The 27100-nt window shown below is 42.6% G+C and overlaps 1 protein-coding gene across 1 annotated transcript in view; it reads right to left on the bottom strand.

The window, feature by feature from the left end:
• The window catches only part of LOC123752132 (calcitonin gene-related peptide type 1 receptor), a gene marked incomplete at its 5' end in the record, with an annotated part of 74115 nt that extends 47222 nt beyond the window's left edge, over positions 1 to 26893 (bottom strand). The window contains 4 exons of the mRNA XM_069324846.1: positions 5143 to 5249; positions 5432 to 5545; positions 18146 to 18284; positions 26789 to 26893. Coding sequence (XP_069180947.1) covers positions 5143 to 5249; positions 5432 to 5545; positions 18146 to 18284; positions 26789 to 26893 — 465 coding nt within the window. The remainder of the gene's footprint in view (positions 1 to 5142; positions 5250 to 5431; positions 5546 to 18145; positions 18285 to 26788) is intronic.
• Positions 26894 to 27100: the final 207 nt, after the last annotated feature.

The following is a 27100-nucleotide window of genomic DNA, read 5'->3' as shown; positions in this document are numbered from 1 at the left end:
GGAAGCTAATTAGATAAGGTTACTTCTTAGTGAAAGCTAATTAGATAAGGTTACCTCTTAGTAGAAGCTAATTGGATAAGGTTACCTCTTAGTGGAAGCTAATTTATGAAAGTTAGGTGACAGTAGGTTTCAATTGGATATAATTTCCTCTTAGTTGCAGCTAATTGGGGAAAATTAACTGTGGGTAGATTAGTGAAAGTTAATCAGGGAAAGTTAAGGGTTAGCAAGGCTTACTGTTGGGAATTAACTGTTAGTGATGCTTGGCTATCACTAACAGCTAAGTAGCTGCTGTTGCGAGCAAGTTAGTGGTGAAAGTTAGCTGGCAATTAAATTTGTTAGTTGAGTAAACTGATGCAAATTGATGGAACTGACGTCGCTGCTTGATGCAAAACATTAAATATATGGAAATAATTTACTATGTACAATTATCTCTATATTACAATTATTAATACAATTTACAATACTATTACAATTATAATTATCTCTATTAAATCATATTCAGACCTGGTTACCAAGTATGTAAGATCTTTAATGTCGTGCCAATTTCTCAAGAGATAGATTTTATTTTAACGAATAAAACTTCTTAATCTGAACTCTCTAATTGCCATCGGATTAGCCTAACATAATCTGTGATGAAGTTACTTGAAAAATGGATAGAAAATTCAATTTACTAACACTTTACTGACCTTACTAATAGCTTTAGGTGGCAAAGTGGTGTAAGTTCCCATGATCCAAATGGGGGTGTAAATCCCCATCAAGCAGCAAAGTGGTGTAAATCTCTACCAGGCAAAGTAGTGTAAATCTCTACCAGGCAAAGTGGTGTAAATCCCCACCAGACAAAGTGGTGTAAATCTCTACCAGGCAAAGTGGTGTAAATCCCCACCAGGCAAAGTGGTGTAAATCCCCACCAGGCAAAGTGGTGTAAATCCCTACCAGGCAAAGTGGTGTAAATCCCCACCAAGCAAAGTGGTGTAAATCCCCACCAGGCAAAGTGGTGTAAATCCCTACCAGGCAAAGTGGTGTAAATCTCTACCAGGCAAAGTGGTGTAAATCCCCACCAGGCAAAGTGGTGTAAATCCCCACCAGGCAAAGTGGTGTAAATCCCCACCAGGGAAAGTGGTGTAAATCCCCACCAGGCAAAGTGGTGTAAATCCCCACCAGGCAAAGTCATCCTTTCGTGTATAACTGCTAGAGCAAATCTTACAACAATAATTTAGTTTAATGCTACACATACAGCGTGGCCTTTTACATGACTGAAACGGCACTATTTAGCGTCTGAAAGAGATGCTTTCTAAGTTCTCCGTCTCACGTGACCTGCCACAGCCAATGGGAGGCAAGCAACACGTGGCATTTGCAATTGATCGAGGTTAGAAGTGCCAGCCAATCAGAACGAGGTCAGGGACGTCTCCTTCGGGATTCAGAGTGGCGTATTCTAACCATCAGAGGGAGTGGTTGGGCGCGAGGCAATTGTTCCAGGAGTTAGTGAGAGGTTTGGCTTTAGAATTGTGGGTGAGGGATTTTGGTGAGGAGGGGGGGGGGTTAATTCCGCTGATAGATTTTGGTGACTTTCAGATATCAATATCTATCATATTGATAGATAGTCATTGTATGAACTGATATATTTTCAAAAATTACTTAAACCAAGACCCCACGACAATATATAAAGATATCAACTTGTACAATAGTTGATTGACAGTTGAGAGGCGGGACCAAAGAGCCAGAACTCGATCAGCATTCTCATCAGAACTCGAGCATTCAGGTGAGTACACACACACACACACACATACGGACACATACACACACACACACACACACACACACACACACACACACACACACACACACACACACACACACACACACACACACACACACACACACACACACATACGGACACATACACACACGCACACACACACACACACACACACACACACACACACACACACACACACACACACACACACACACACACACACACACACACACACACACACACATACGGACACATACACGGACACACACACACACACACACACACACACACACACACACACACACACACACACACACACACACACACACACACACACACACACACACACAGGTTATGAGATTACGGATAGGGGCGGAAGGATTCACTACAAATGACAAGGAAGTGTGTGAGGAATTGAATAAGAAATTTCAGGAGGTCTTCACCTTAGAGCAAGGAGAAATTCCAGAGGTAAGTGAGGGAATAGCTAACCAGGAACCACTGGAAGAGTTTGAGATTACCAGTGGGGAAGTAAGGAAGTGTTTACTAGAGTTGGACGTGACGAAGGCTATAGGCCCAGATGGAATCTCCCCTTGGGTTCTAAAGGAAGGAGCAAGAGAACTGAGCCTACCACTCTCCATAGTGTATAACAAATCACTGGCAACAGGGGAACTGCCAGATATTTGGAAAGCAGCTAACGTAGTCCCGATATACAAGAAAGGGGATAGACAGGAGGCACTGAATTACAGGCCAGTGTCCCTAACCTGCATACCATGCAAGCTGATGGAGAAGATTGTGCGAAAAAAACTAGTGGAGCATCTGGAGCGAAGGAACTTTGTAACACAGCATCAACATGGGTTCAGGGATAGCAGGTCCTGCCTCACAGGGTTACTTGAATTCTACGACCAGGCAACAAAAATAAGGCAAGAAAGAGAAGGGTGGGCAGACTGCATATTTTTGGATTGTCAGAAAGCCTTTGATACAGTGCCACACAAGAGGCTAGTGCGAAAGTTGGAGATGCAGGCTGGAGTGAGAGGGAAGGTACTCCGGTGGATAGAGGAGTACCTAAGCAACAGGAGACAACGAGTCTGTGTGAGGGGTGAGGTCTCAGATTGGCGAGACGTCACAAGTGGAGTCCCGCAGGGGTCAGTCCTTGGACCTATACTGTTTCTGGTATATGTAAATGATCTCCCAGAAGGTATAGATTCGTTCCTCTCAATGTTTATCGACGATGCAAAAATTATGAGGAGGATTGAAACAGAGGATGATAGTAGGAGGCTACAAGATGACCTGGATAGACTGAGTGAATGGTCCAACAAATGGCTGTTGAAGTTCAACCCGAGTAAATGCAAAGTAATGAAACTAGGCAGTGGAAACAGGAGGCCAGGCACAGGATACAGAAAAGGAGATGAAGTACTTAATGAAAGAGACAGAGAGAAAGATCTAAGAGTTGATATCACACCAAACCTGTCTCCTGAAGCCCACATAAAGAGAATAACGTCTGCGGCATATGCGAGGCTGGCTAACATCAGAACGGCGTTCAGGAACCTGTGTAAGGAATCATTCAGAATCTTGTACACCACATATGTAAGACCAATCCTGGAGTATGCGGCCCCAGCATGGAGCCCGTACCTTGTCAAGCACAAGACGAAGCTGGAAAAAGTCCAAAGGTATGCTACTAGACTAGTCCCAGAACTAAGAGGCATGAGTTATGAGGAAAGGCTGCGGGAAATGCACCTTACGACACTGGAAGACAGAAGAGTAAGGGGGGACATGATCACAACCTACAAAATCCTCAGGGGAATCGACCGGGTAAACAAGGATGAACTATTCAACACTGGTGGGACGCGAACAAGGGGACACAGGTGGAAGCTGAGTACCCAAATGAGCCACAGAGACGTTAGAAAGAACTTTTTCAGTGTCAGAGTAGTTAGTAAATGGAATGCATTAGGAAGTGATGTGGTGGAGGCTGACTCCATACACAGTTTCGAATGTAGATATGATAGAGCCCAATAGGCTCAGGAATCTGTACACCAGTTGATTGACGGTTGAGAGGCGGGACCAAAGAGCCAGAGCTCAACCCCCGCAAGCACAATTAGGTGAGTACACACACGCACACACACACACACACACACACACACACACACACACACACACACACACACACACACACACACACACACACACACACACACACATACACACACACACACTCAGGTGTGTGTGTGTGTGAGACTACCCTTGGGGGGGGGGGTGGGGGATAACCTGTGTTGGGGGACATTTTTAATCGAGGTCACTCTAGCTTTCACCTGGCAACAAGTCTCTTTCCTTCTGTACTATGGCAGGAATATACTCTCTCTCTCTCTCTCTCTCTCTCTCTCTCTCTCTCTCTCTCTCTCTCTCTCTCTCTCTCTCTCTCTCTCTCTCTCTCTCTCTCTCTCTCTCTCTCTCTCTCGCTGCCAGATGAACATTACTGTGGTGTTTCATTACTGACCCACAGTTGACCCGTTGTACAAAATAGCCCCAACAATATAATAGTAACCTATTTAAAACATGAATGAGATGAGTAATACTCATCTGACTATTACCTGATTGATGCCCTAGTGATCAATACAGCATTAGGTCATCAAAGGCTGGCCAGAGAATTACGTGTTAAAATCCATCAGCTTTGTTGATGACGTCTTTATTGGAAAATTGACTTTATTGGAAAAAATAGAGATTATTGGAAAATGTACTTTATTGGAAAAAATCGACTTTATTGGAAAATCGACTTTATTGGAAAAAATCGACTTTATTGGAAAAAAATTAAAAATAAATGAAAAAGATCAATAACGGTCTAAGTTTGTCGTCGTAAGGTTTAGAAATTTTACGTTAATTACACCACTTTGTGAGATAATAGGCCTATCCTCTTCACCACTGATAGTACGTAAGAGTGACTCGGGGATATGATCTGTATAGGGTTGTGGACCGTATTGCATGATGGTCTTGGCCTCAGGGCAGGGGTTAGCCCCCTCTGATATCCCCTCCCCCCCTCTGAGTGACCTCTGACCCTGAGTGTCACAGTTAAGCCAGGGTCTGAGTGGTCAGCAGTGTTCTCTCTCTTCTGCTTGTACTCATCAACTGTACTCACCTACCTTTACTCACCGATCTGTAGTCAAAGCCTGGGTCGAGCTACAACCTGTCACTTGTTCACTTAATATATCTTATCTAGTACTGCCGGGACCTACAAGTGGCTCCTCGTGTGGGTGCCATGTATTCCAAAGTATACCTGACCGTGTCCATTCTGTCAATTCCCACTTGTATTTTGTATATCGTAATCATATCTCGCCCTTCACCCTGTGTCCTCTCATCTCTGATTCTTTGCCTTCTCTTCCTTCAGCAAGACTCACCATGAGGTCGTCGAGGTCGATGCAGGTGGTGTAGTTGGACCAGGTGAGGTTGGTCTCCGGGTGCCTGTACCAGGTGCCCTCGCTGGTGCAGGTCTTGTGGGCCAGCCCTGCTGGGAGAGGAACATGACAGGTGTTTTAGTGGAAACTTTAGGGGGTTAAACAGATGTTGTAGGGACGATTGGCTAGAGAAAACGGAGCATTATCTCGCCACAACATCTCCCCTACATACTCTCCCCCATAACTCCCCACAACAACATCTTCCCCACAACATCGTCTCCCCATAACTCACGTCTGTGGTCGAATCCCGTGATGAAGTAAGGGCAGGGGGAGAAGGCTGTCTCCCCAGCTGGGGTGTCGTTCCAACACGACCACCCGTCGAATGTTCGCGGACAGAACAGTCGTCCTGAGAGGAAGAGAAGCAAGCTTTATTATCTCCATACACAACCTGCAACTTTATTATTATTATTGAGAAAATTCATTAATCATCAATGCTCTGAGGCTTTACTCTTCACACTGAGGCTTCATTAGTGACTCTGCACGGCGACGAAGCTTCAGTCTTCATACTGAGGCTTCATTAATCACCTGGAGGCTTCGCTCTTCCCTATACTGCTGCTGTATTCAACCAGTCATCAGGCCAATCTCGTTAAAGCAGCGGCCGTCCCTCCCATGATGTATTCATGAATTTTAACGAATTAACTATTAAAATAGTTTCTTCTCATATATAATTTTTACAAATTACATATTAATGTTGTATGTATAGTTAAACATAGGTTTGATTAGGTTAGGTGTAGGTTAGGTTAGGTTAGGTTAGGTTAGGTTAGGTTAGGTTAGACGTAGGTTAGGTTAGGTTAGGTTAGGTTAGACGTAGGTTAGGTTAGGTTAGACGTAGGTTAGGTTAGGTTAGACGTAGGTTAGGTTAGGTTAGACGTAGGTTAGGTTAGGTTAGACGTAGGTTAGGTTAGGTTAGACGTAGGTTAGGTTAGGTTAGACGTAGGTTAGGTTAGGTTAGACGTAGGTTAGGTTAGGTTAGACGTAGGTTAGGTTAGGTTAGACGTAGGTTAGGTTAGGTTAGACGTAGGTTAGGTTAGGTTAGACGTAGGTTAGGTTAGGTTAGACGTAGGTTAGGTTAGGTTAGGTTAGACGTAGGTTAGGTTAGGTTAGACGTAGGTTAGGTTAGGTTAGACGTAGGTTAGGTTGGGTTAGACGTAGGTTAGGTTAGGTTAGACGTAGGTTAGGTTAGGTTAGACGTAGGTTAGGTTAGGTTAAGTGTTTAGGTTTTGTTTGCAAATATTTTCATTTGAAGTACGTGGGTGACGCATTTCCGGAGGCGTGATTGAAAAAAAGGAAACCATCAGCGAATCACTGTTCGAGAAATGTTCGAACGTTTGAGCGTTGTCAGTTGCAGAAGGTTTTTCACTCATAAACAAAAAAATTTGGCGTCTGGATTATCGAGCAGTTGGCGATTAGGAACGGGCTGCTGTATTAATCACTTGCACAATACCGAGTGTTCAATAATCACAATATGAGACATTGAGGCTTTACTCTTCCCTACATTGAGGCTTCATTTTCACACCAACTTGGGGCTTCATGTTCGCGCTCACACTCACCATCATATATATATATACTTCTAAAACACATAATATGCCAATTAAAAGTTTATCAGCTTTGATAATGTCTGTTTAATTTCATAACAAATGAAGGATTCAATATTCGTATTTTAACGTTGAATGAAAAAAAACATGTTTTTCTCCATAATAACGTGAGTGTTTTAGCGCAGTTTTGAAGCTGTTTATTTGATGAATTATTTATAATTGCAGTATATTTGTCTCACTAAACTGTGGCTTCCCTTTGCACCTTTCACCAGCCTGAGGCTTTACCTGCCACCCTCCTCCAGCCTGAGGCTTCACCTGCCACCCTCCACCAACGTGAGGCTTCACCTGTCACCCTCCACCAGCCTGAGGCTTCACCTGCCACCCTCCACCAGCCTGAGGCTTCACCTGCCACCCTCCACCAGCCTGAGGCTTCACCTGCCACCCTCCACCAGCCTGAGGCTTCACCTGCCACCCTCCACCAGCCTGAGGCTTCCTCTGCCACCCTCCACCAGCCTGAGGCTTCACCTGCCACCCTCCACCAGCCTGAGGCTTCACCTGCCACCCTCCACCAGCCTGAGGCTTCACCTGCCACCCTCCACCAGCCTGAGGCTTCACCTGCCACCCTCCACCAGCCTGAGGCTTCCCTTTGCACCTTCCACCAGCCTGAGGCTTCACCTGCCACCCTCCACCAGCCTGAGGCTTCACCTGCCACCCTCCACCAGCCTGAGGCTTCACCTGCCACCCTCCACCAGCCTGAGGCTTCACCTGCCACCCTCCACCAGCCTGAGGCTTCACATGCCACCCTCCACCAGGCTTAAACTTCCCCTCAAGGCTTCCAGCGTGGAGGGAGGGGGGAGGGGGGGGGTTGACGCCCCACAATACGAACTTCCCGTCAACTTCTTCCAACAACTCAATGTCTGGAACTAATTGATCTTCTGATATGGTGTCAGCGGAGAGGTTATTGGGCCCTCTTATTCGTCTTCTTTGTTCTGTTATTCTTCTCTGTTCTGTTATTCCTCTTTGTTCTGTTATTTCCTCTTTGTTATGTTATTCCTCTGTGTTCTGTTATTTCCTCTCTGTTCTGTTATTCCTCTGTGTTCTGTTATTTCCTCTCTGTTCTGTTATTCCTCTGTGTTCTGTTATTTCCTCTCTGTTCTGTTATTCCTCTGTGTTCTGTTATTTCCTCTCTGTTCTGTTATTCCTCTTTGTTCTGTTATTTCCTCTCTGTTCTGTTATTCCTCTGTGTTCTGTTATTCTTCTCTGTTCTGTTATTCCTCTGTGTTCTGTTATTTCCTCTCTGTTCTGTTATTCCTCTGTGTTCTGTTATTTCCTCTCTGTTCTGTTATTCCTCTGTGTTCTGTTATTTCCTCTGTGTTCTGTTATTTCCTCTCTGTTCTGTTATTTCCTCTGTGTTCTGTTATTCCTCTGTGTTCTGTTATTCTTATTTTCATGTATTTCTTGTTGGTCCTGTTTATATGGATTATTCTGTTTATCTTTGTTTATTTATGTTGATGTGGTCTGCTTATCTGTTTTTTTTTTTTAATTTTGTTTACTCTGTTCATCTTGGTTTGTTTATCTTGCTTGTTCTGTTTATTTGATTCTGTTTTTCTGGTTTGTTTGTTTGCTTTGTTTGTTTTGTTTATCTTCTTTGCAATCTCGTTTATTCTTTCAACTTATTTTCGTCCTGTCATTCTCGCAGATTCAGTTATTCACGTTTAGTTTTCCTGATTATCTTGTTCTGTATTTTTTCTTGCTTCCTGTTTACTTATGTTTGCTTTTTTCTGCGTTTTATTATTGTTTGATTGTCTCATTTTTCTTCTCTTTAGTTGTGTTTTCCTCAAGTTTATTGTGTATTTTTCCATTTTTTTTCTTATTCGCATATTTGTTTCTGCTATTTTCGTATTTTTATAGTTAGGACCATAATCCTGAAAGCGAATATGTATTTATGTTTATATGTATCCATCTATGTATACATCTATGTATCCATGTGTGTATCCACCTATCCCTCTATCTTTTGCTCCATTCATGTATTTTCCAACTATATATATATATATATATATATATATATATATATATATATATATATATATATATATATATATATATATATATATATATATATATATATATATATATATATGTGTGTGTGTGTATCCATTCATCTATCTATTCATCTATCTGTTTACTCATCTATCTATCGGACTGTCTCCCCATCTATCCATCCATCCATCTATCGACAGTTTTTCTCTGTGTCTGTGTCTCCTGTCTGCTTCTCTCTCTCTCTCTCTCTCTCTCTCTCTCTCTCTCTCTCTCTCTCTCTCTCTCTCTCTCTCTCTCTCTCTCTGTCTCTGTCTCTGTCTCTCTCTCTCTCTCTCTCTCTCTCTCTCTGTCTCTGTCTCTGTCTCTGTCTCTCTCTCTCTCTCTCTCTCTCTCTCTCTCTCTCTCTCTCTCTCTCTCTCTCTCTCTCTCTCTCTCTCTCGCTCTCTCTCTCGCTCTCTCTCTCTCTCTCGCTCTCGCTCTCGCTCTCGCTCTCGCTCTCTCTCTCTCTCTCTCTCTCTCTCTCTCTCTCTCTCTCTCTCTCTCTCTCTCTCTCTCTCTCTCTCTCTCTCTCTCTCTCTCTCTCTCTCTCTCTCTCTCTCTCTCTCTCTCTCTCTCTCTCTCTCTCTCTCTCTCTCTCTCTCTCTCTCTCTCTCTCTCTCTCTCTCTCTCTCTCGTATATAACAAAAATACAGATATCTAAAATCCCCCAAAAAGAAGTCTCAAAGAACGAGCAAAAAGTGAGGCGGTGAGTCCAAATGAGAAATGAGGACATTTATCGTCGTAATGAGGCACATTGCAGGAGACATCGCCGCTGGATGAGACACACCCACTCACACCCACTCACACCCACTCACAGGAAATTTTTAGGACAAAGTTGGTGATAATTAAAGCTCTCACTACAGGTATTATTAGTATTAGTGTCGTTATTTCTATTAAAATTATTATTATTATTGAGAAAATCAAGCGGAACATACTTAGAGCACGTCGTGGTGCAGTGGGTTAAGGCCCACGCCTTAACCCACTGCACCAGGATGTGCTCGAAGTAGTAATGTAACCTGGGATTCCACAGAATCCACAACGGGGTTATGTTTTCAGAACTTGATTTGGTACCCGTTCGATGCCTCAGGCTCACCCTAGTGGGTTTTGGAGAGAGAGAGAGAGAGAGAGAGAGAGAGAGAGAGAGAGAGAGAGAGAGCGAGAGAGAGAGAGAGAGAGAGAGAGAGAGAGAGAGAGAGAGAGAGAGAGAGAGAGAGAGAGAGAGAGAGAGAGAGAGAGAGAGAGAGAGAGAGAGAGAGAGAGAGAGAGAGAGAGAGAGAGCGAGAGAGAGAGAGAGAGAGAGAGAGAGAGAGAGAGAGAGAGAGAGAGAGAGAGAGAGAGAGAGAGAGAGAGAGAGAGAGAGAGAGAGAGAGAGAGAGACAGAGACAGAGACAGAGAGAGAGAGAGAGAGAGAGAGAGAGAGAGAGAGAGAGAGAGAGAGAGAGAGAGAGAGACAGAGACAGAGACAGAGACAGAGACAGAGAGAGAGAGAGAGCGAGAGAGAGAGAGAGAGAGACGGGAGTTTTCCTCGCCAAAGTGAGGTGAGAGAAGAGTTCACTTGGAAGGGAGTGAGAAGTGACTAAGGGAGAAGAAGCAGCTAAGAGAAAGCTAAGGCGGATGACAAAGGGAAGGCTGCATAGTGGCCAGTGACAGAGGGACATAAATAACCATTCAGGAAAGGAAACGTCAAAAAAAAATATAAAATAATAATAATAATAACGATATGGTGAATAATGTAATTAGCGGACTATGAATGTGGAGCAAAGGAATGAAAGTATCATATTAGAAGTGAAACAAAGTATGGATGAACTAAAGGCAATGCAAAACACATGAAGGTGCAAAGGAGGAGAGGAAATAAAGGGCAGGAAGAGGCGAGAGATGCAAGAAGAGGTATAGCTTCTCAGGGGAGCCATTTTCACGAAATATAAGGTAAGGTACACAAACTTAAGTCACTGAAGACGTAAAGGTAAAACTTACCAGGAGCGACAAAGACCCGAAAGCAAATTTATTTCAAAAGTTAAGTAAATATGAATGGGTTAGAGGAAGGGAAGGTAAGATAGGAAATGAGCAGGATAACAGAGGAGAGAATTATACAAGTAAAAAGATTAACCAAGATTTGCCGAGCCAGACCAGATACAAATTTTCTCTGAACTATTGTAAGGTTCAGAAGGAAAAAGAGATAATTAAGTCAACAGTGTTAAAAGCTGTAACTACCCATCAAGTCATGGAATGCATCAGGCAGGCTTTGGAGAGGAAAAAATATGTGGTAATCTTCGGTCTTCCAGAGCCAGGGGAAACCCATGGCAAATGAGGTCCAAAATTTAATAAAAAACAACAATTCTAAGCCAAATTTAGGGCGGAGTGGTCTAAACAATAAAAATGTCAAAATTACTCTAAGCTAGGTAGTTTTCAGGATGAAAGAAATCGACACATGAAAGCTATTTTTACAAACAGCAACGCAGTTAAATATATGCTGACAGAAGTGACATATCTAAGGAATGAAGGGCAGTACCATGTAATATTTTTCAGACAGAATATGTTTAAGGAGGACAGGGAGGAAACAAAGAAAATCAGAGAAGAAATACAAGGAATCCAGAAAAATAGGAGAATCGGTGAAATAAAGGGGCAATTCTGACCGTAGAGAGACGTACAGAGGGGAAACAGTAGCGCTGCCCAGCTTAATGGGGGCACCCATGCAAAGTAGCAGACAGGAGCGACTAGATCACAACATGCCCCTAACCTCTCACACATAGACCTTCACCAACTTGAACTATTCCCCCTCAGGGAGAAAAACAAACACAGCCCACTCGCGATGAGTAGCATGAAAGTTATATTCACAACTACAGACAGAATTACAAATAAATTGGATGTTTGCAAGAACGAGTGACAGAAAAACATCAGTCGCTATAATGGAAACAAAGCTGAGAAGTGATATAGAAAATGTAATTTTCTCACGAGGATATCAAGAAGGATATCAAGAGGGGGGAAGGAGGAGGGGGGGGGGGGGTGGGGGTCTGTAAGGCAGCAAACCTGTAGGTTTAAATAAGCAAAATTATCAGAGAATTTCCACCAGACAGATTACATACTAAGCATAACAACAGTGAGAGACATATACACAGTGGTAATGGTAATATAAAATCCCCCACCAAACAACAGAAGGCCTCGGGAACAATATTACAACTGCAATAAGAAAACAAAACAATTGTGACAAGAGAAGCAAGAGCTCAAAACTCAAATATTAGGCATTTACCCACAAGGAAACAATCTGGGTAAATATTTACACCCAACACAACCATTACAGTGAAGACACATGGGCAGCAGAGTTGGCAGACATGGCAGACAAACACTTATTAAAGCACCAGTGTATTACAGAGCCAACAAGAGCGAGCGGAGACATCCCTCACCCGCCACACACTAGACTCTTGAGTCTCCCCTTAAAAAATCACGCAAATGTAAACAAAATAAAGTATGGGAATCCTGTAAGGCGCGAACGACTACCATGTTGTCATCCTCAAGAGCATAATGAAGCTGGAGGAGTTGGACAGACAGACAAAGGAACCTGTTGATGAAGATGGGAGATTAGAGGCACGAGACAACGGTGAGATGAAGGACTTTCTGCATGAAAGTCAACGGAAGAGAGAGAACTGGAACGAGAGACAGCATATAAGATGATGGCATTCATTGCACGGAAATGTGCAGATGGAACAGAAAAAATTCACACCACTCAAGAAGAAGAAGAGGAAGTAGAAGAAGGTAGATGATAACGTGTTATTCAAGAAGCAATGCAGAGAAACTGCAGAAAGGACCACACAAGACCTGGGAAAGGACCGAGGACTAGGAACAGAGGACAAGAGAGAAGCACCAAAGAGAACAGGAAGTGAATACACCTGAGTTAAGAGCAGCAAGCCAATATGAAAAAAAATATCTGTAAAAGCTAAAGACTTAGCTTTTGCCCCCGACTTTGCAGGAGCAAGGAATGGACAAAAATGGTCTGAGGTTCGAGATAGACATAGGTTGGACAATAGAATAGACCGAGATAGACAATACAGTTTGGCTGTAGTAGCATAACACAGGCGGTCTTCCCACACCTTCAGAAGCTCTCTTAGCCACTGCTCTTTCTCAAAGCAAACGGAAACTTTGACATTTGTTAAAATATTTCCCACTGCCAGGTTCCTCCCACCGACTGACCACCCACCTGGGAAAGACACAGAGACAGAGATAAACAGAGGTAGGGAGAGAAGGAAGGAGAACGGGGAGAGAGGAAAGAGAGGGAAAGAGAGAGGGGGAGACGTATGGAGAGTGGAGAAGAGAGATTAGGAGAGGGGGAGAGGGGAGAGTGGGGCAGATTGTGGGGGAAGGGGGGCAAGAAGTATGAGAGGGGGAGTGGGCAGACTGGTGAGATAAAAATGCAGAGAGGAAGAGTGGGGAAGGATGGAGAGAGACCCGGGCCCAGCTGGGTACCTCCCTAGTACCCTAATAAGGAGAAACAAAGTTTGAAACAATTTACTCAAGTTAAGGAACAAGGGTGAATTCCCTGACAATTTAAAATACTTATGTGACAACTTAAACAACACAAAAATCAGAAAGTATTTACAATATAACCAACATAAAGTCCAGGGATGAGATGAAAGGCTGAAGGAAAAAATGGATGACAATGTAGTCACAATAGAAGAGGTATAGGAAAAACATTTGGAGGAACTAGGTAAGACAAAATCAATCATCCATTTTCTAAAAACTGTAATAAAAATCCCAGAACTTGGACATCTCTCCGAATTCTGCGAGAAAGGTAACTGTAATCCCAAGATTAAGAAAAGGGGGATAGACAAGGAATTATAAATTAGAGATCAGTGTTGTTGTTAACAATTCCAAGTAAAGTGATCAAGAAAGTAATCATATTGAGAATAATGGAACATCTGGAGGTTATCTGGAGGTTATCTTGAGATGATTTCGGGGCTTTTAGTGTCCCCGCGGCCCGGTCCTCGACCAGGCCTCCACCCCCAGGAAGCAGCCCGTGACAGCTGACTAACACCCAGGTACCTATTTTACTGCTAGGTAACAGGGGCATAGGGTGAATGAAACTCTGCCCATTGTTTCTCGCCGGCGCCTGGGATCGAACCCAGGACCACAGGATCACAAGTCCCGCGTGCTGTCCGCTCGGCCGACCGGCTCCCCTAGAGGAACAACTAAGTAACAAAGGAAGGACAGCTTGGATTTAGAAGTGAAAGCTTGTCAAGCTTGACATGCCTGACAAGCTTGACATGCCTGACAAGCTTGATTGTGTTCTACGACTACGAAGGTTATTAAATAAGACAGGAACAAGAACACTGGAACATTTACCGTACCTTGTCAAGCTCAAGACGAAGCTGGAAAAAGTTAAGAGGTATGCCCCTAGGCTAGTGCCAGAACTAAGAGGCATGAGTTATGAGGACATGCTGCGAGAACTGCACCTCATGTCGCTGGAAGACAGAAGAGCTAGGGGAGACATGATCACCACATACAAAATTCTCGGGAATTGACAGGGTAGACAAGGATAGATTATTTAACACGGGTGGTACACGCACTAATGGACACAGGTAGAAGCTGAGTGCCCAAATGAGACACAGAGACAATAGAAAGATCTTTTTCAGTGTTAGAGTAGTTAGTAAATAAAATGCATTAAACAGTGATGTCGTGTAGGCTGACTTCATAGACAGTTTCAAATGTAGATATGACAGCCCAGTAGGCTCAGGAATATGTACATCAGTTGATTGACGGTTGAGAGACGGGACCAATGAGCCAGATCTCAACCCCCACAAGCACAACTAGGTGAGTACAACTCACCTAGTTGAGTAGTAGGTAATTACTAAAGTAGGTAGTACTGGGTAGTACTGGGTAGTACTAGTAGGAGTACTGGGTAGTACTGGGTAGTACTAGTAGGAGTACTAGGTAGTACTGGGTAGTACTAGTAGGAGTACTGGGTAGATTGTATTTTCTTAGAATGTCAAAAAGTGTAAGACACTGTTCCTCGTGGAAGGCTGCTGTACAAGATGGAAAAGCTGACTGGGTTAACTGGAAAAAACACTGAACTGGGTAAGATAGTATACTTAAGTACACAAACCAAAGCATCAATGTTGAAAAGGAGGTTTTAACTGGAGGAATAAAGCAAGTTGTGTCCCATGAGGCTGGGTCCTGGGGCTCCTGCTCTGCCTCAGTTGTGTGAACCATCTACCCGAACAAGGAATAATGTTAAGGAATGACATCATTAATGTTAATGGTTGCAGATGACACACGCTGATGAGGAGTGTACAAGCAGAGGACTTATCAAACTCCAGGGATGGGCAAAATTCTATTCCAAAATTGAATTCCAGCAAATGGTTGCTGGAATTCAATTCCCAAAATTGTAAGGTAATTAAGCTTGGAAAGAGATAAATATTTGGTACTGGATATAATTATATATCATATAATTATAACACTAATATAACACAATAAAGATATAACAGTGGATATAGCACTAATACTGCAGGAACACTGATAAATATAAACACATCGTTTAGCAGCCTTAATGAAGACGTCTTCAAGGCAATCTACGCAAAAATTATTAGACCAGTCCCAGAATACACAGCACCGGCATGGAATCCGTATCTTGTGAAGCATAAAACCAAACTGGAAAAAAGTACACAGGTTAGCAACAAGGTTGGTGCCAGAGCAAAGAGGGTTAAGCTTTAAGGAGAAGCTAATTGAACTACATCTCATAGTTCTACAGGATAGAAGAAACAGAGGAGATATGATCACAACATACAAGATACTGAGGGGAATAGACTGGGTGGACAAGGACACCCTCTTCAAGATGAGAGAAAATAAGACTAGAGAACTCGATTAGAAACACATGAGACATGAAACACATGAATTATTTCTCATATATATGAAATATATTTCCATATATTTCGAAGAAATATATGGAAATAATTGTACCAATAAGTAAAATGCACTAAAAGAAGAAGCTGAGAAAGCCACCTCCCTCCACAACTTTAAAGGCAGATTCGACAAAGAATTCGAACGTATGAATAGTTAAATTATAAGAACCGGTACAACGAGGCTGCACCGGTTCGTAAGTACATAAAAAATACAGTTAGAGCGAGGCACACAAACACGCGTAAAAAGACACTGACGCAGACACGAACGCAAACAACCAAACACAGCTAGAATTAAAGCAAGAAAGAAATGTGAAATTTTTCTCTTCTCTTTTTACCGCTCAGGAAATTGGTCGGGAATTTGGCGACAAGGAAGGGACACGAATCTGTAAATGTTGTGTTTGCGTTCAGACCAGGAAGGGCCCCGAGTCCTCTTTTGTAACCTTTGAAGTCTGAGGTCAGGAGAAAAAACTTGATAGCGATGTACTTTATCGCGAAAGCGAGCGAACGAATTCGCGGTGTCCAGATCTCTGCCACGGTCAATTCTGAACTACGGAGTGAATGTGAATGTGATCAATGTGAACCATTGATCACAGTCAATGTTCAGTTGAACCAGAGACATATATGACACAATTATATGTGTTAACAAACATAGTGCCTCATAAGTTTGGGATCACAGGGGTGATAAAGGCCTCGATCCTCTCCCCCTGAAGGGTTGGCAACTCTGGGATCTTCTTCTGGATCCCATACTGGATCCACCTCTGACTCTATACCTTCCTTATCATTATCTTCGTCTCTCTGTCTCAAGATTTTCAGCAAGTTCACCTCCGTGCTCTAATTCTCTGATAGAATAGCAGAGAACAATAAAGAATATGGGACAATAATAAAGTAGGTTATAATATAGAGTAAAGAGGGGTTAGGTGATTGTCTCATGAGGAAGGTGTCTACATCAGTGAGCTTAAGCTAATTAGGCAAACGCCAGAAACTGAATAATGTCGTCAAACTCACCTGGACGCCTCCCGACAGGTATTAACCTAAATATCTCCGACACACCTCCAACACCACCCTCCAACACCAGCCTCCAGCCTCAACCTCCTCCAACACCCATCTCAAGCACCCACCTCCAACCCCCCCCCCCCCCCACCCCACCTCCACGAGCAGCCTCCGGAATAGAGGAGACACGGGCAGGAAATTCCAGGCTCTCAAGACACCACAAGTCGGATCTTAAGGTCCAACACACACACTTGGGCAAGATTAGACAGTTACAGACAGGTGTCTGACGGCTTAACATACGCCTCCTGTTTAAGTCTTTCTCGCGTCACTGCTTTCCATCAAGGAGTCGGTACTCCTGAGGGCCTTAAGGCGGTCACCATTCCCAGGCATGCAACCTGCATGTGTCTTGAACCACTGGTGGAGCAGTTTACACCTCCTTGATCTTCATCAACGCTTGTTAAGACGGCGAGCCTCGGAGGAAGATTAGTTTGGGGGGTACAGTTTTGTTGGGCTGTTTATGGTGGCGGTGATTACGGCGTAGGAAATATGATTATTATACTCAACGTGAAATTGTTTAGTGAGGTGACGGGTAGATCACAAGATAGGGACTGAAGGCAGTGTGAGATATGGGGCTTTTAGAGCCAAGATTTATTGGTCCACCTTTGTCTTCTTCCAACACAACACACACACACACACACACACACACACACACACACACACACACACACACACACACACACACACACACACACACACACACACACACACAAATAGGTGAGTACAAATAGGTGAGTACACACATCAGCACATGCATTCCATTTGTCTACTACTTTTTTCAGTGTCAGAGTAGTACACAAATGGAATGCATTAGGAAGTGATGTGGTGGAGGCTGACTCCATACACAGTTTCAAGTGTAGATATGATAGAGCCCAGTAGGCTCAGGAATCTGTACATTATTTGACTGACAGTTGAGAGGCGGGACCAAAGAGCCAGAGCTCAACTCCCGCAAGCACAATTAGGTAAATTAGGTAAGTACACACTCTCACACAGAGGGCCTCACGGTTAAATGGATATCGCTCGGGAGTTGTAGACCTAAGGGTCCCGGGTTCGATCCCTAGCCGAGGCTCAAACAAATGGACAGAGTTTCTTTCACCCTGATGCCCATATCCACCCAACAGTAAATAGATACCTGGGAATTAGACAGCAGCTACGGGCTGCTTCTCCCTGGTAATGTGGGACTTTTCACCCACCAACTCTTTCTCTTCATCCCCTTCCTCTCCTATCCCCCCTCCTCCTAACCCCCGCTTTTTCTCCTCTCCTCCCAATCCAGGACATCCATGGTGAGCTACTCACTGTCTGAGGGCGGCGGGACGCTGGCCACGCCCCCCTCCTCCTAACCCCCGCTTTTTCTCCTCTCCTCCCTATCCAGGACATCCATGGTGGGCTACTCACTGTCGGAGGGCGGCGGGACGCTAGCCATGACCTGTACACACAGCTGGTAGCGGGAAGCGATGACGGTCTCCAGTAGGGAGGGCGTGGAGTCGACCCCTCCCGGGTCACCGCTTCCGTTGGTCGCCGACGTCCCCTCCTCCTGTGCAGGTAACAACGCAGAGGCAGATAGACAGGGGGGTTGAAAACATATCGCCAAGTGGCTAACCTTACCAATCCTAACCTAACCTAGCCTAACCAATCCTAGCCTAACCTAACCTAACCAATCCTAGCCTAACCTAACCTAACCTAATCTAGCCTAACGTAACCTAACCTAACCTAACCTAGCCTAACCTAACTTAACCTAGCCTAACCTAACCTAGCCTAACCTAGCCTAACCTAGCCTAACCTAACCTAGCCTAACCTAACCTAACCTAACCTAACCTAGCCTAACCTAACCTAACCTAACCTAACCAAACCTAACCTAACCTAGCCTAACCTAGCCTAACCTAACCTAGCCTAACCTAACCTAGCCTAACCTAGCCTAGCCTAACCTAGCCTAACCTAGCCTAGCCTAACCTAACCTAACCTAACCTAACCTAACCTAACCTAGCCTAACCTAACCTAGCCTAACCTAGCCTAGCCTAACCAATCCTAACCTAACTTAACCTAGCCTAACCTAACCTAGCCTAACCTAACCAAACCTAACCTAGCCTAACCTAGCCTAACCTAACCTAGCCTAACCTAACCTAGCCTAACCTAGCCTAGCCTAACCTAACCTAACCTAGCTTAACCTAGCCTAACCTAACCTAACCAATCCTAACCTAATCTTGCCTAACCTAACCTAGCCTAACCTAGCCTAACCTAACCTAGCCTAACCGAGCCTAACCTAACCTAGCCTAACCTAACCTAGCCTAACCTAACATAGCCTAACCTAGCCTCAGCTAACCTAACCTAACCTAGCCTAACCTAACCTAGCCTAAGTTAGCCTAACCTAGCCTAACCTAACCTAGCCTAAGTTAGCCTAACCTAACCTAGCCTCAGCTAACCTAGCCTAACATAACCTAGGAAGAGTGACACACACACACACACACACAGATTGAGAGGCAGAGAGATAGACAACCTGTATTTTATTAAATATAACTAAAGGGGTTACAAAAGTAAACCTCAGTATTTTAATCTCAGTATTAATAAAACTCGGTATTTTATACTGAGTAAACTCAGTATATAAAGATAGCATGCATATTTTACAAGCTCATATTTATTAACGTTAATATGTGACCACATGTCAATTATTTACTTGTTCTAACTCAGTTGCATTCTAAGTACATTTCTAAGCAAGTCATTGGAATTCTAAGCCAGGGTAATTAATGTATATTAATGACATTCTAAGCAGGTTAATGCTATTGAAAAATAAGAGTGACATTCTGATTAGTTTTAGGAAATATTGTCAGTGGTTTTGTAATTATCAGTGGAAGTCAATGTAAATCAGTTGTATTCAAAGGTAGTGAAATTCTTAATAAATCATTGGTATTGAAGGTGAATTACATTATAAGTCAGTGACACTGTAGGTGTCACTGTATTGTTGTGACACAGTATTATTTCATTTGCTTTGTAAGCCAGTTTTTGTCTAAGTAAATCAGTGCTGTCGTAAGTAAATCAATCGCATCTTAAGTCAGTCAGTGGCATTTTAAGTAAGTCACTGGCCTCCTAAGTATGTCACTGGTATCTAAAGTAAGTCAGTGGTATCTTAAGTGAGTCAGTGATATCTTAAATACATCAGTGGTATTTTAAGTAAGTCAGTGCAATTTTAAGTAAGTCAGTGCAATTTTAAGTAAGTCAGTGCAATTTTAAGTAAGGCAGTGCAGTCTTAAGTAAGTCAGTGCAGTCTTAAGTAAGTCAGTGCAGTCTTAAGTAAGTCAGTGCAGTCTTAAGTAAGTCAGTGCAGTCTTAAGTAAGTCAGTGCAGTCTTTCGTAAGTCAGTGCAGTCTTAAGTAAGTCAGTGCAGTCTTAAATAAGTCAGTGCAATTTTAAGTAAGTCACTGCAGTCTTAAGTAAGTGAGTGCAGTCTTAAGTAAGTCAGTACAGTCTTAAGTAAATCAGTGATACCATAGGTAAATAAGTTCTTAAATGGTGTAATGGAAATGAAGAATTTCGTCTCACTGTAATTGCTCATTATCCTCTTCTAGAAGGGAACAGGTGTTCTCAAGTGTTCTCTAAATGTGTTCATTGAGGTTAAAAAGGGGAAGTTGGTCAGTACTGTGGTGAACAACGGTCACCAAGAGTGGTTCGGGATAAGAGCCGGACCAATCAGACTGTCATGGAGCCTGAGACCATGCACGTCAGATTAGTGGTCTGAGAGGAGGGGGGGGGGGGAGTCCAGAGTGACAATGTGTCTGGAAATAGATCCTATGGTATTCGATAGATAAATAGGCAGAGTACTAAGGCCATTGTACTAAGGCATAGGGTAGAGGGGGGGGGGGGGGGGTTGTGAGAAGAAGGAGCTTTGGACTTCATATAGGCCTTTGGGGGGCAGGATAGAAGCCAAGCACATCCCCCGCCCATCATCACAATGACACTGGTAAACTATGAGGAAAAAGGGCCAAGGCATTACGACTATATAGCACTGGGAAGGGGGTCAGGATAAGGATTTGGGATGGGACGGAGGGGAAGGAATGGTGCCCAACCACTTGAACGGTCGGGGATTGAACGCCGACCAGCATGAAGCGAGACCGTCCATCCCAAGTGGCACTAGAGGTCCACGGGTCAGGTCACCTGCCGTCATAAGATCCTGTCACCTGGCTGACTGGCAAATTGAACAATACTGAGAACAATCAATGTTATAAAGACCTTCTATCTCTGTATTATTAAATGGTGTCAGCACTGTTACACAACAGGTGTGTCTGTGGGGTTATAGAGAGGCACAGTCGACTCCGTATAATTAGTTCTCATACGGCTTAAGGGATGGAGTCATTATATACGGTGGCCGCAGCTGGCATCAAGCTAATTCACTAATCAGTCGCACGCTCCTCTACACCGTGTTGGGCTTCCGGCCGCTACCTGTATACTATTAGGGCGACTAATCAAGGCAACTTGCTTAACTTAAGTGGTAAAGGTGGAAATTGCTTCGAGGCAGCAATTTATGAACTAATATTAACCACTTGGAAAATGATCTCGGTGGAACAATGAGCTCCGTGGCGATATTTGATGACATCGTCCAGCAGAAATAACAGCGAGGCTTCGTTTAATGTATCCGGGTCATCGACGTGACACACTATTAATTAAGAGAACCAGCGGTTCTCTTCCTCTAAGATTTTCTTCTCCTCACCTCTCTTCTGCCTATTTATTGCCTCTCCTGATTCCATCATCACCACGGGAGACATCTCCCGTCACGCAGGGTGCAGTCGCACCTCCACAGATCTCCAGTATCATCTATTGATACTGGTAATGGCTCAAAAGGGCCACCACTTACGGGCTATTCATGCCCGTGCCACCTCTTGGGTGGCTTAATCTTTATCAATCAATCAAATCGCAATAACGTGATATATAAAAGAACCAATTCACAGGAGCCTTGTGGGAACACTCAGCGCATAGGTTCGAACCCTCATAAATTCTCCTGAGAATTGGTTCTGTTTCTCCCCTCCCTCAGGTGAGGCCTCGGCGGCACCCAGGTTGACGTAATCGAGGAAAGATTCGAAGCGATTACGTAGTACCAACTGATTAAGTGAAATAAAACCAAATGTCTCTGTATTTTAGCGTTAAAAAATCTATGGTTAAAAAATTAGCAGGAAAATCACAGGAAGGATAATTACGACAGAGTGGGATAATCTCCAGCGATGAAGGTGGAAGTGGTATGATAATTAACAGGCCAGAGTTTGTCTAATTAGCATGAGGCTAAACGAGCGGTTCAAGTTGAATTTCGAGACAATAATATTTTTCGTGTTGATTGAGTTATGTGCTGATGAAATTACGGTAAACAAATCAATTTAGTGAGTATAGCAAGGAAACATGACATTGCACAGGAAAATGCACAAATGTTACATGCAGAATAATATATATATATATATATATATATATATATATATATATATATATATATATATATATATATATATATATATATATATATATATATATATATATATATATATATATGTCGTACCTAGTAGCCAGAACGCACTTCTCAGCCTACTATGCAAGGCCCGATTTGCCTAATAAGCCAAGTTTTCACGAATTAATTGTTTTTCGACTACCTAACCTACCTAACCTAACTTTTTCGGCTACCTAACCTAACCTAACCTATAAAGATAGGTTAGGTTAGGTTAGGTAGGGTTGGTTAGGTTCGGTCATATATCTACGTTAATTTTAACTCCAATAAAAAAAAATTGACCTCATACGTAATGAAATGGGTAGCTTTATCATTTTATAAGAAAAAAAATAGAGAAAATATATTAATTCTGGAAAACTTGGCTTATTTGCCAAATCGGGCCTTGCATAGTAGGCCGAGAAGTGAGTTCTGGCTACTAGGTACGACATATATATATATATATATATATATATATATATATATATATATATATATATATATATATATATATATATATATATATATATATATATATATATATATTATATATAAAGTTCAATAAATTCTTATCTCAGAAAAAAAGAATTCAGTGCGATCAATGAAGTTGTTGTATGTCTACCAATATAACTATTCATAATACTAACGAGGGATTTATTAATATCAGTGATCACTTGAAAAGTAGTTAAATAATAGTTTGTTATAAATTGAAGTTGGAAACAATTTTATAGTCAAAGTAAAATTAATAATTTCTTTTCTATGCGTGAAAACTTATATTCTAAAATTTATTTTATTGAATTAAATGTGATTCACGACTACAATTCCGGCTATGCAACGAGGCAGGTGTTAGCAAACATATGAGCTGCCACCAATGATATGTTTCGCAGTATATTTCAATTTATTTTGTTGGGGTATTTTTTTTTAATGCTGACAATTTTCCGAGTGGTAAAACAATCAACCTTTACTTAATAAAATTCGCAGCAGCAGTATTATTACTTGTTATAATAAAGTAAATATCAGTCCAGGTATGCAAACAGGAACGGAATTATTTTAGCAAATTTAATCGTGTAATAATTTTCAATTATATATATACTCGAAATATATTGACTAAGATCCAATAAAAAAAATAATTTTTGATCTCGAATGTATTCGAAATAAATTCATACTCCCAACAAGATAAACTATTGCAAAGTAAATAGATAAAAAGGCAAAAATAGATACACTATTTTTACTGTCACAAAGGAATTTGTGACAGTAAAAATGTTGATTAAATCATGTTTTGTTTTTCCTCGTGACTAGAGGTACTGGAATTAAAATAAGTTTGTTTATCGTATCGTTTAATAAATGAAACATATCGAAAGATCGAATTAGCGTCTCACGTAATTATCATGTAATCACCTAGTTATTACAATATCCAGAGAAGTTCCTGAGTAATGATTAAACAGGACCAATACCGTGTGTTTTATTATTAATAATTTTTAACTAGAGCCTCACGTTGATAATCACGTAATTATCAAGTAATCACCTAATTATCATGTAATCACCTAGTTATTACAATATCCAGAGAAGTTCCTGAGTAATGATTAAACAGGACCAATACCGTGTGTTTTATTATTAATAATTTTGAACTGGAGCCTTAACTACTCTAGACGCTCCTGTGAAGACGTAGAGTGATCTCAGGGCTGGATCACAGAGAGGTGATTAATGCTATAACTGCTATAGAAGTATAGTTGTATTATTTGGCGAGAGATATACCATTATTGGCCTTCATCTATGAATTTTGAGATAATACTTTTTCTCATTACAGGATTGTCTATAGCAGCCCATCTTCTCGCTTGTCACAACGTCACAAAAATGATGCACTAAACTGCTCGAGCCTAACCTACCCGATGACCCACACATTGAAAACGTAACAGCCTTCTGCAAGCCGCAGCTAGGATTCATAGTACATTATATTTTGTCCGTTTGAGGATTTTTAAGTCAAAATACAATGCATTATTGGAGAGGAGAAGTTGAGAGACCTTGCACGCTGAGGCACGAGCGAAAACTTCAGCTTCCTCGGATGATTTAGGAATAATAAGGTATATATTTAGACATATTTTCATCATAGTTGCAAATATTACCATAATTTATCAGCGGTTTTGCTATGTACGAGTGAAACTAGGCCGTCGGTGGACTGATAAAAGTGCTTGTAAGTTGCACACGAGTGGAGGATAACGGCGGGTAACGAGGCTTGACGGTGTGTTAGTAAAGTGTTGTAGAACAGGCGAAATGTAATTACCTCTGTACACAACAGGAAGTGCATGCTATATGAAGGAGTTCTGATGGGCGTTTTCAATCATTGAATTATATAGACTCCCAAAGCTGTATGGATATTCATATATTGGGTTTTACAGCAGATATGCGGAAGCAGGTGTGAATCAGGGCGAGGGATGAGGACTGCCGGTGAAGTATATCTAACAGATATACTCATGGACTGCTCTGTGAAGTATATCTAACAGTTCGGTTCACCAAAATTCCTGTACTCGCCATCCATGCCTCGAATTCCACCCGCGACACCTATTAGTTAGCAGCCATTACCCAAATCTCCCTCGGGGTAACAATTGTGTTCCCAGTCTCACCCAGCCTGAACCTCTCCTCTCACCCAGCCTGAACCTCTCCTCTCACCCAGCCTGAACCTCTCCCCCTCACCCAGCCTGAACCAATCCCCTCACCCAGCCTGAACCTCTCCCCCCTCACCTAGCCTGAACCTCTCCCCCCTCACCTAGCCTGAACCCCTCCCCCCTCACCTAGCCTGAACCCCTCTCCCCTCACCCAGCCTGAACCTCTCCCCTCGGGCAAGTATGCTGCAGTAGGGCTTGAAGCAGCCTCCAAAGAGGACACCATATTTTAAAGTTTGTTATGACAGGAGGCCTCACCGTGATAAATGTTGACAATGTCCTGACAGGGAACACTTTAGGGTCCGTCGATACAGGCAACGAAATAGACAGCATGATGAGGCTCCTAAAACTGGACGTCAAGCTCTTCCCATTTACGAGGTGGTCGTAAATGGGAAGATCTTAAATGCATTTCTTTTCGCCTGAATTCAAGTGACATTAATTAAGGATTCGTCTATACGAACTCTCATTCAAGGAAGCAATAAACAATCACTGGAATGGCCAAAATGCCGTCAATTTCAAAGTGTTGATATATAGTGGGTCAATGCATTTTGAATTTTGAAATAGAGGCAGACTGACATCACCCGCAGGAATATAGAGGTCGGGAATTGAACCTTTATAAGGGATGTGTTCTTAAGGATGGGGGTTCGAAGGAGGTTCATGGACTGTTTTTCAACAGAGAAGGAAACCAATCAACGTCGTTTGAAGTTAGGAAGTGTTGTTCTCTGTAAAGTCTTCGAGCTATTCACTAGTAGTAGCAACTGTAGTAGTAGAACCTCTCCCCTCACCTAGGTAGAACCTCTCCCCTCACCCAGGCAGAACCTCTCCCCTCACCCAGGCAGAACCTCTCCCCTCACCCAGGCAGAACCTCTTGTACTACTGACCTAGAAATAGTACAGTAGTAGTAGCAGTTGCAGTAGTAGTAAGTGCTTGAGTGTAGTCAAGACCCAGACAATAAGACCTGTTTGCTTCATGTTTACACAAACAAGAGTCTCCTACACGGTCACCACAATTGTTTACAGTAGCAGGGGGTTGACTACTAGGGTCCAGGAAGTACCCTACAGGTGGAGGGGCCAGGCAGTAAGCTCTTAACACCACAGAGCGCTGATGATGGTGGCATGGTAAGCCTGGGTGATCAATCTCTCCCACTGTGTGCAGTGCTTCAAAGCAAAGCGATAGACCGCCTCAGGGTATATCTATTGAGTCTATTATTAAAGCGCATGACTCAGAGGCAGCTGCAACAACAGCGCTGTGTAGCGTACTACATACTAGACACACATACATATATAGTCGTTTCAGTATATGTTGAGTATCCAAGCTCACCTCGTTCAATCCCCGAAGTGGTTGGGCACTATTCCTACCCCCCTCCCCCCGTCCCAAATCCTCATCCTGACCTCTTCCAAGTGCTATATAGTAGTAATGGCTTGGCGCTTTCCCCGTGATAGTTCCCTTCCCTTCCTCACGTCAAAGGAGACAGTAGATCAATTAATATCAGTTTTAAATTTGAATAATGTGTCACCAGGACACATGATGGTGACACGTGATGATACGTGCTCTGGAAGCTTGCACGCAATTGCGTGCAACAGAGGCTGGAACTGGCCATCTCTGGCAGAGATTACGCACACATTCCAACTGGTAAATCTCCTTCCATTCAGACCCAACTGTGACGACTCTATTAACAAGCACAACAATAGAGATTACAGTCACCGATGCCTAGACGAGAGTGTAGCAAGTATAAACATTACGAATAAACCAAAGAGAAGAGTTTTGCTCCTATGGATGACCTCCCACTCCTATAACTCTGACAATGAGATCCAGAGGCCCTCAGACAGCGTGAGTGGGGGGTCAAGACTTTCCCTACACTACCTGTAGATAGTAGTAGTAGTAGTAGTAGTGGTAGTGGTGGTAGTGGTGGTAGTTACCAACCTGTATGGAGAGGTCACCAGCGGTGCAGGGGAGATAGTCGGCCGCGTGAGGCTCCCAGCGACCATCCCAGCCACAGTACCTCCACGCCAGATCTGCCCCGGACACAAGATATTAAGTTTCGTCGTATTTCAGAAAATTTGATACAGTAAAAACAGTAAAAAAACCTCCGTATAAGAGTGATTTATATATATATATATATATATATATATATATATATATATATATATATATATATATATATATATATATATATATATATATATATATATATATATATATGTATATATTTTCCTATGACAGTATATCTAACTA

Source organism: Procambarus clarkii, chromosome 15 (assembly GCF_040958095.1).
Source record: "Procambarus clarkii isolate CNS0578487 chromosome 15, FALCON_Pclarkii_2.0, whole genome shotgun sequence".
In the NCBI taxonomy this organism is placed as follows: domain Eukaryota; kingdom Metazoa; phylum Arthropoda; class Malacostraca; order Decapoda; family Cambaridae; genus Procambarus; species Procambarus clarkii.
The sequence above is the reverse complement of the archived record's forward strand: the minus strand, read 5'-3'. Positions and strand labels throughout refer to the sequence as shown.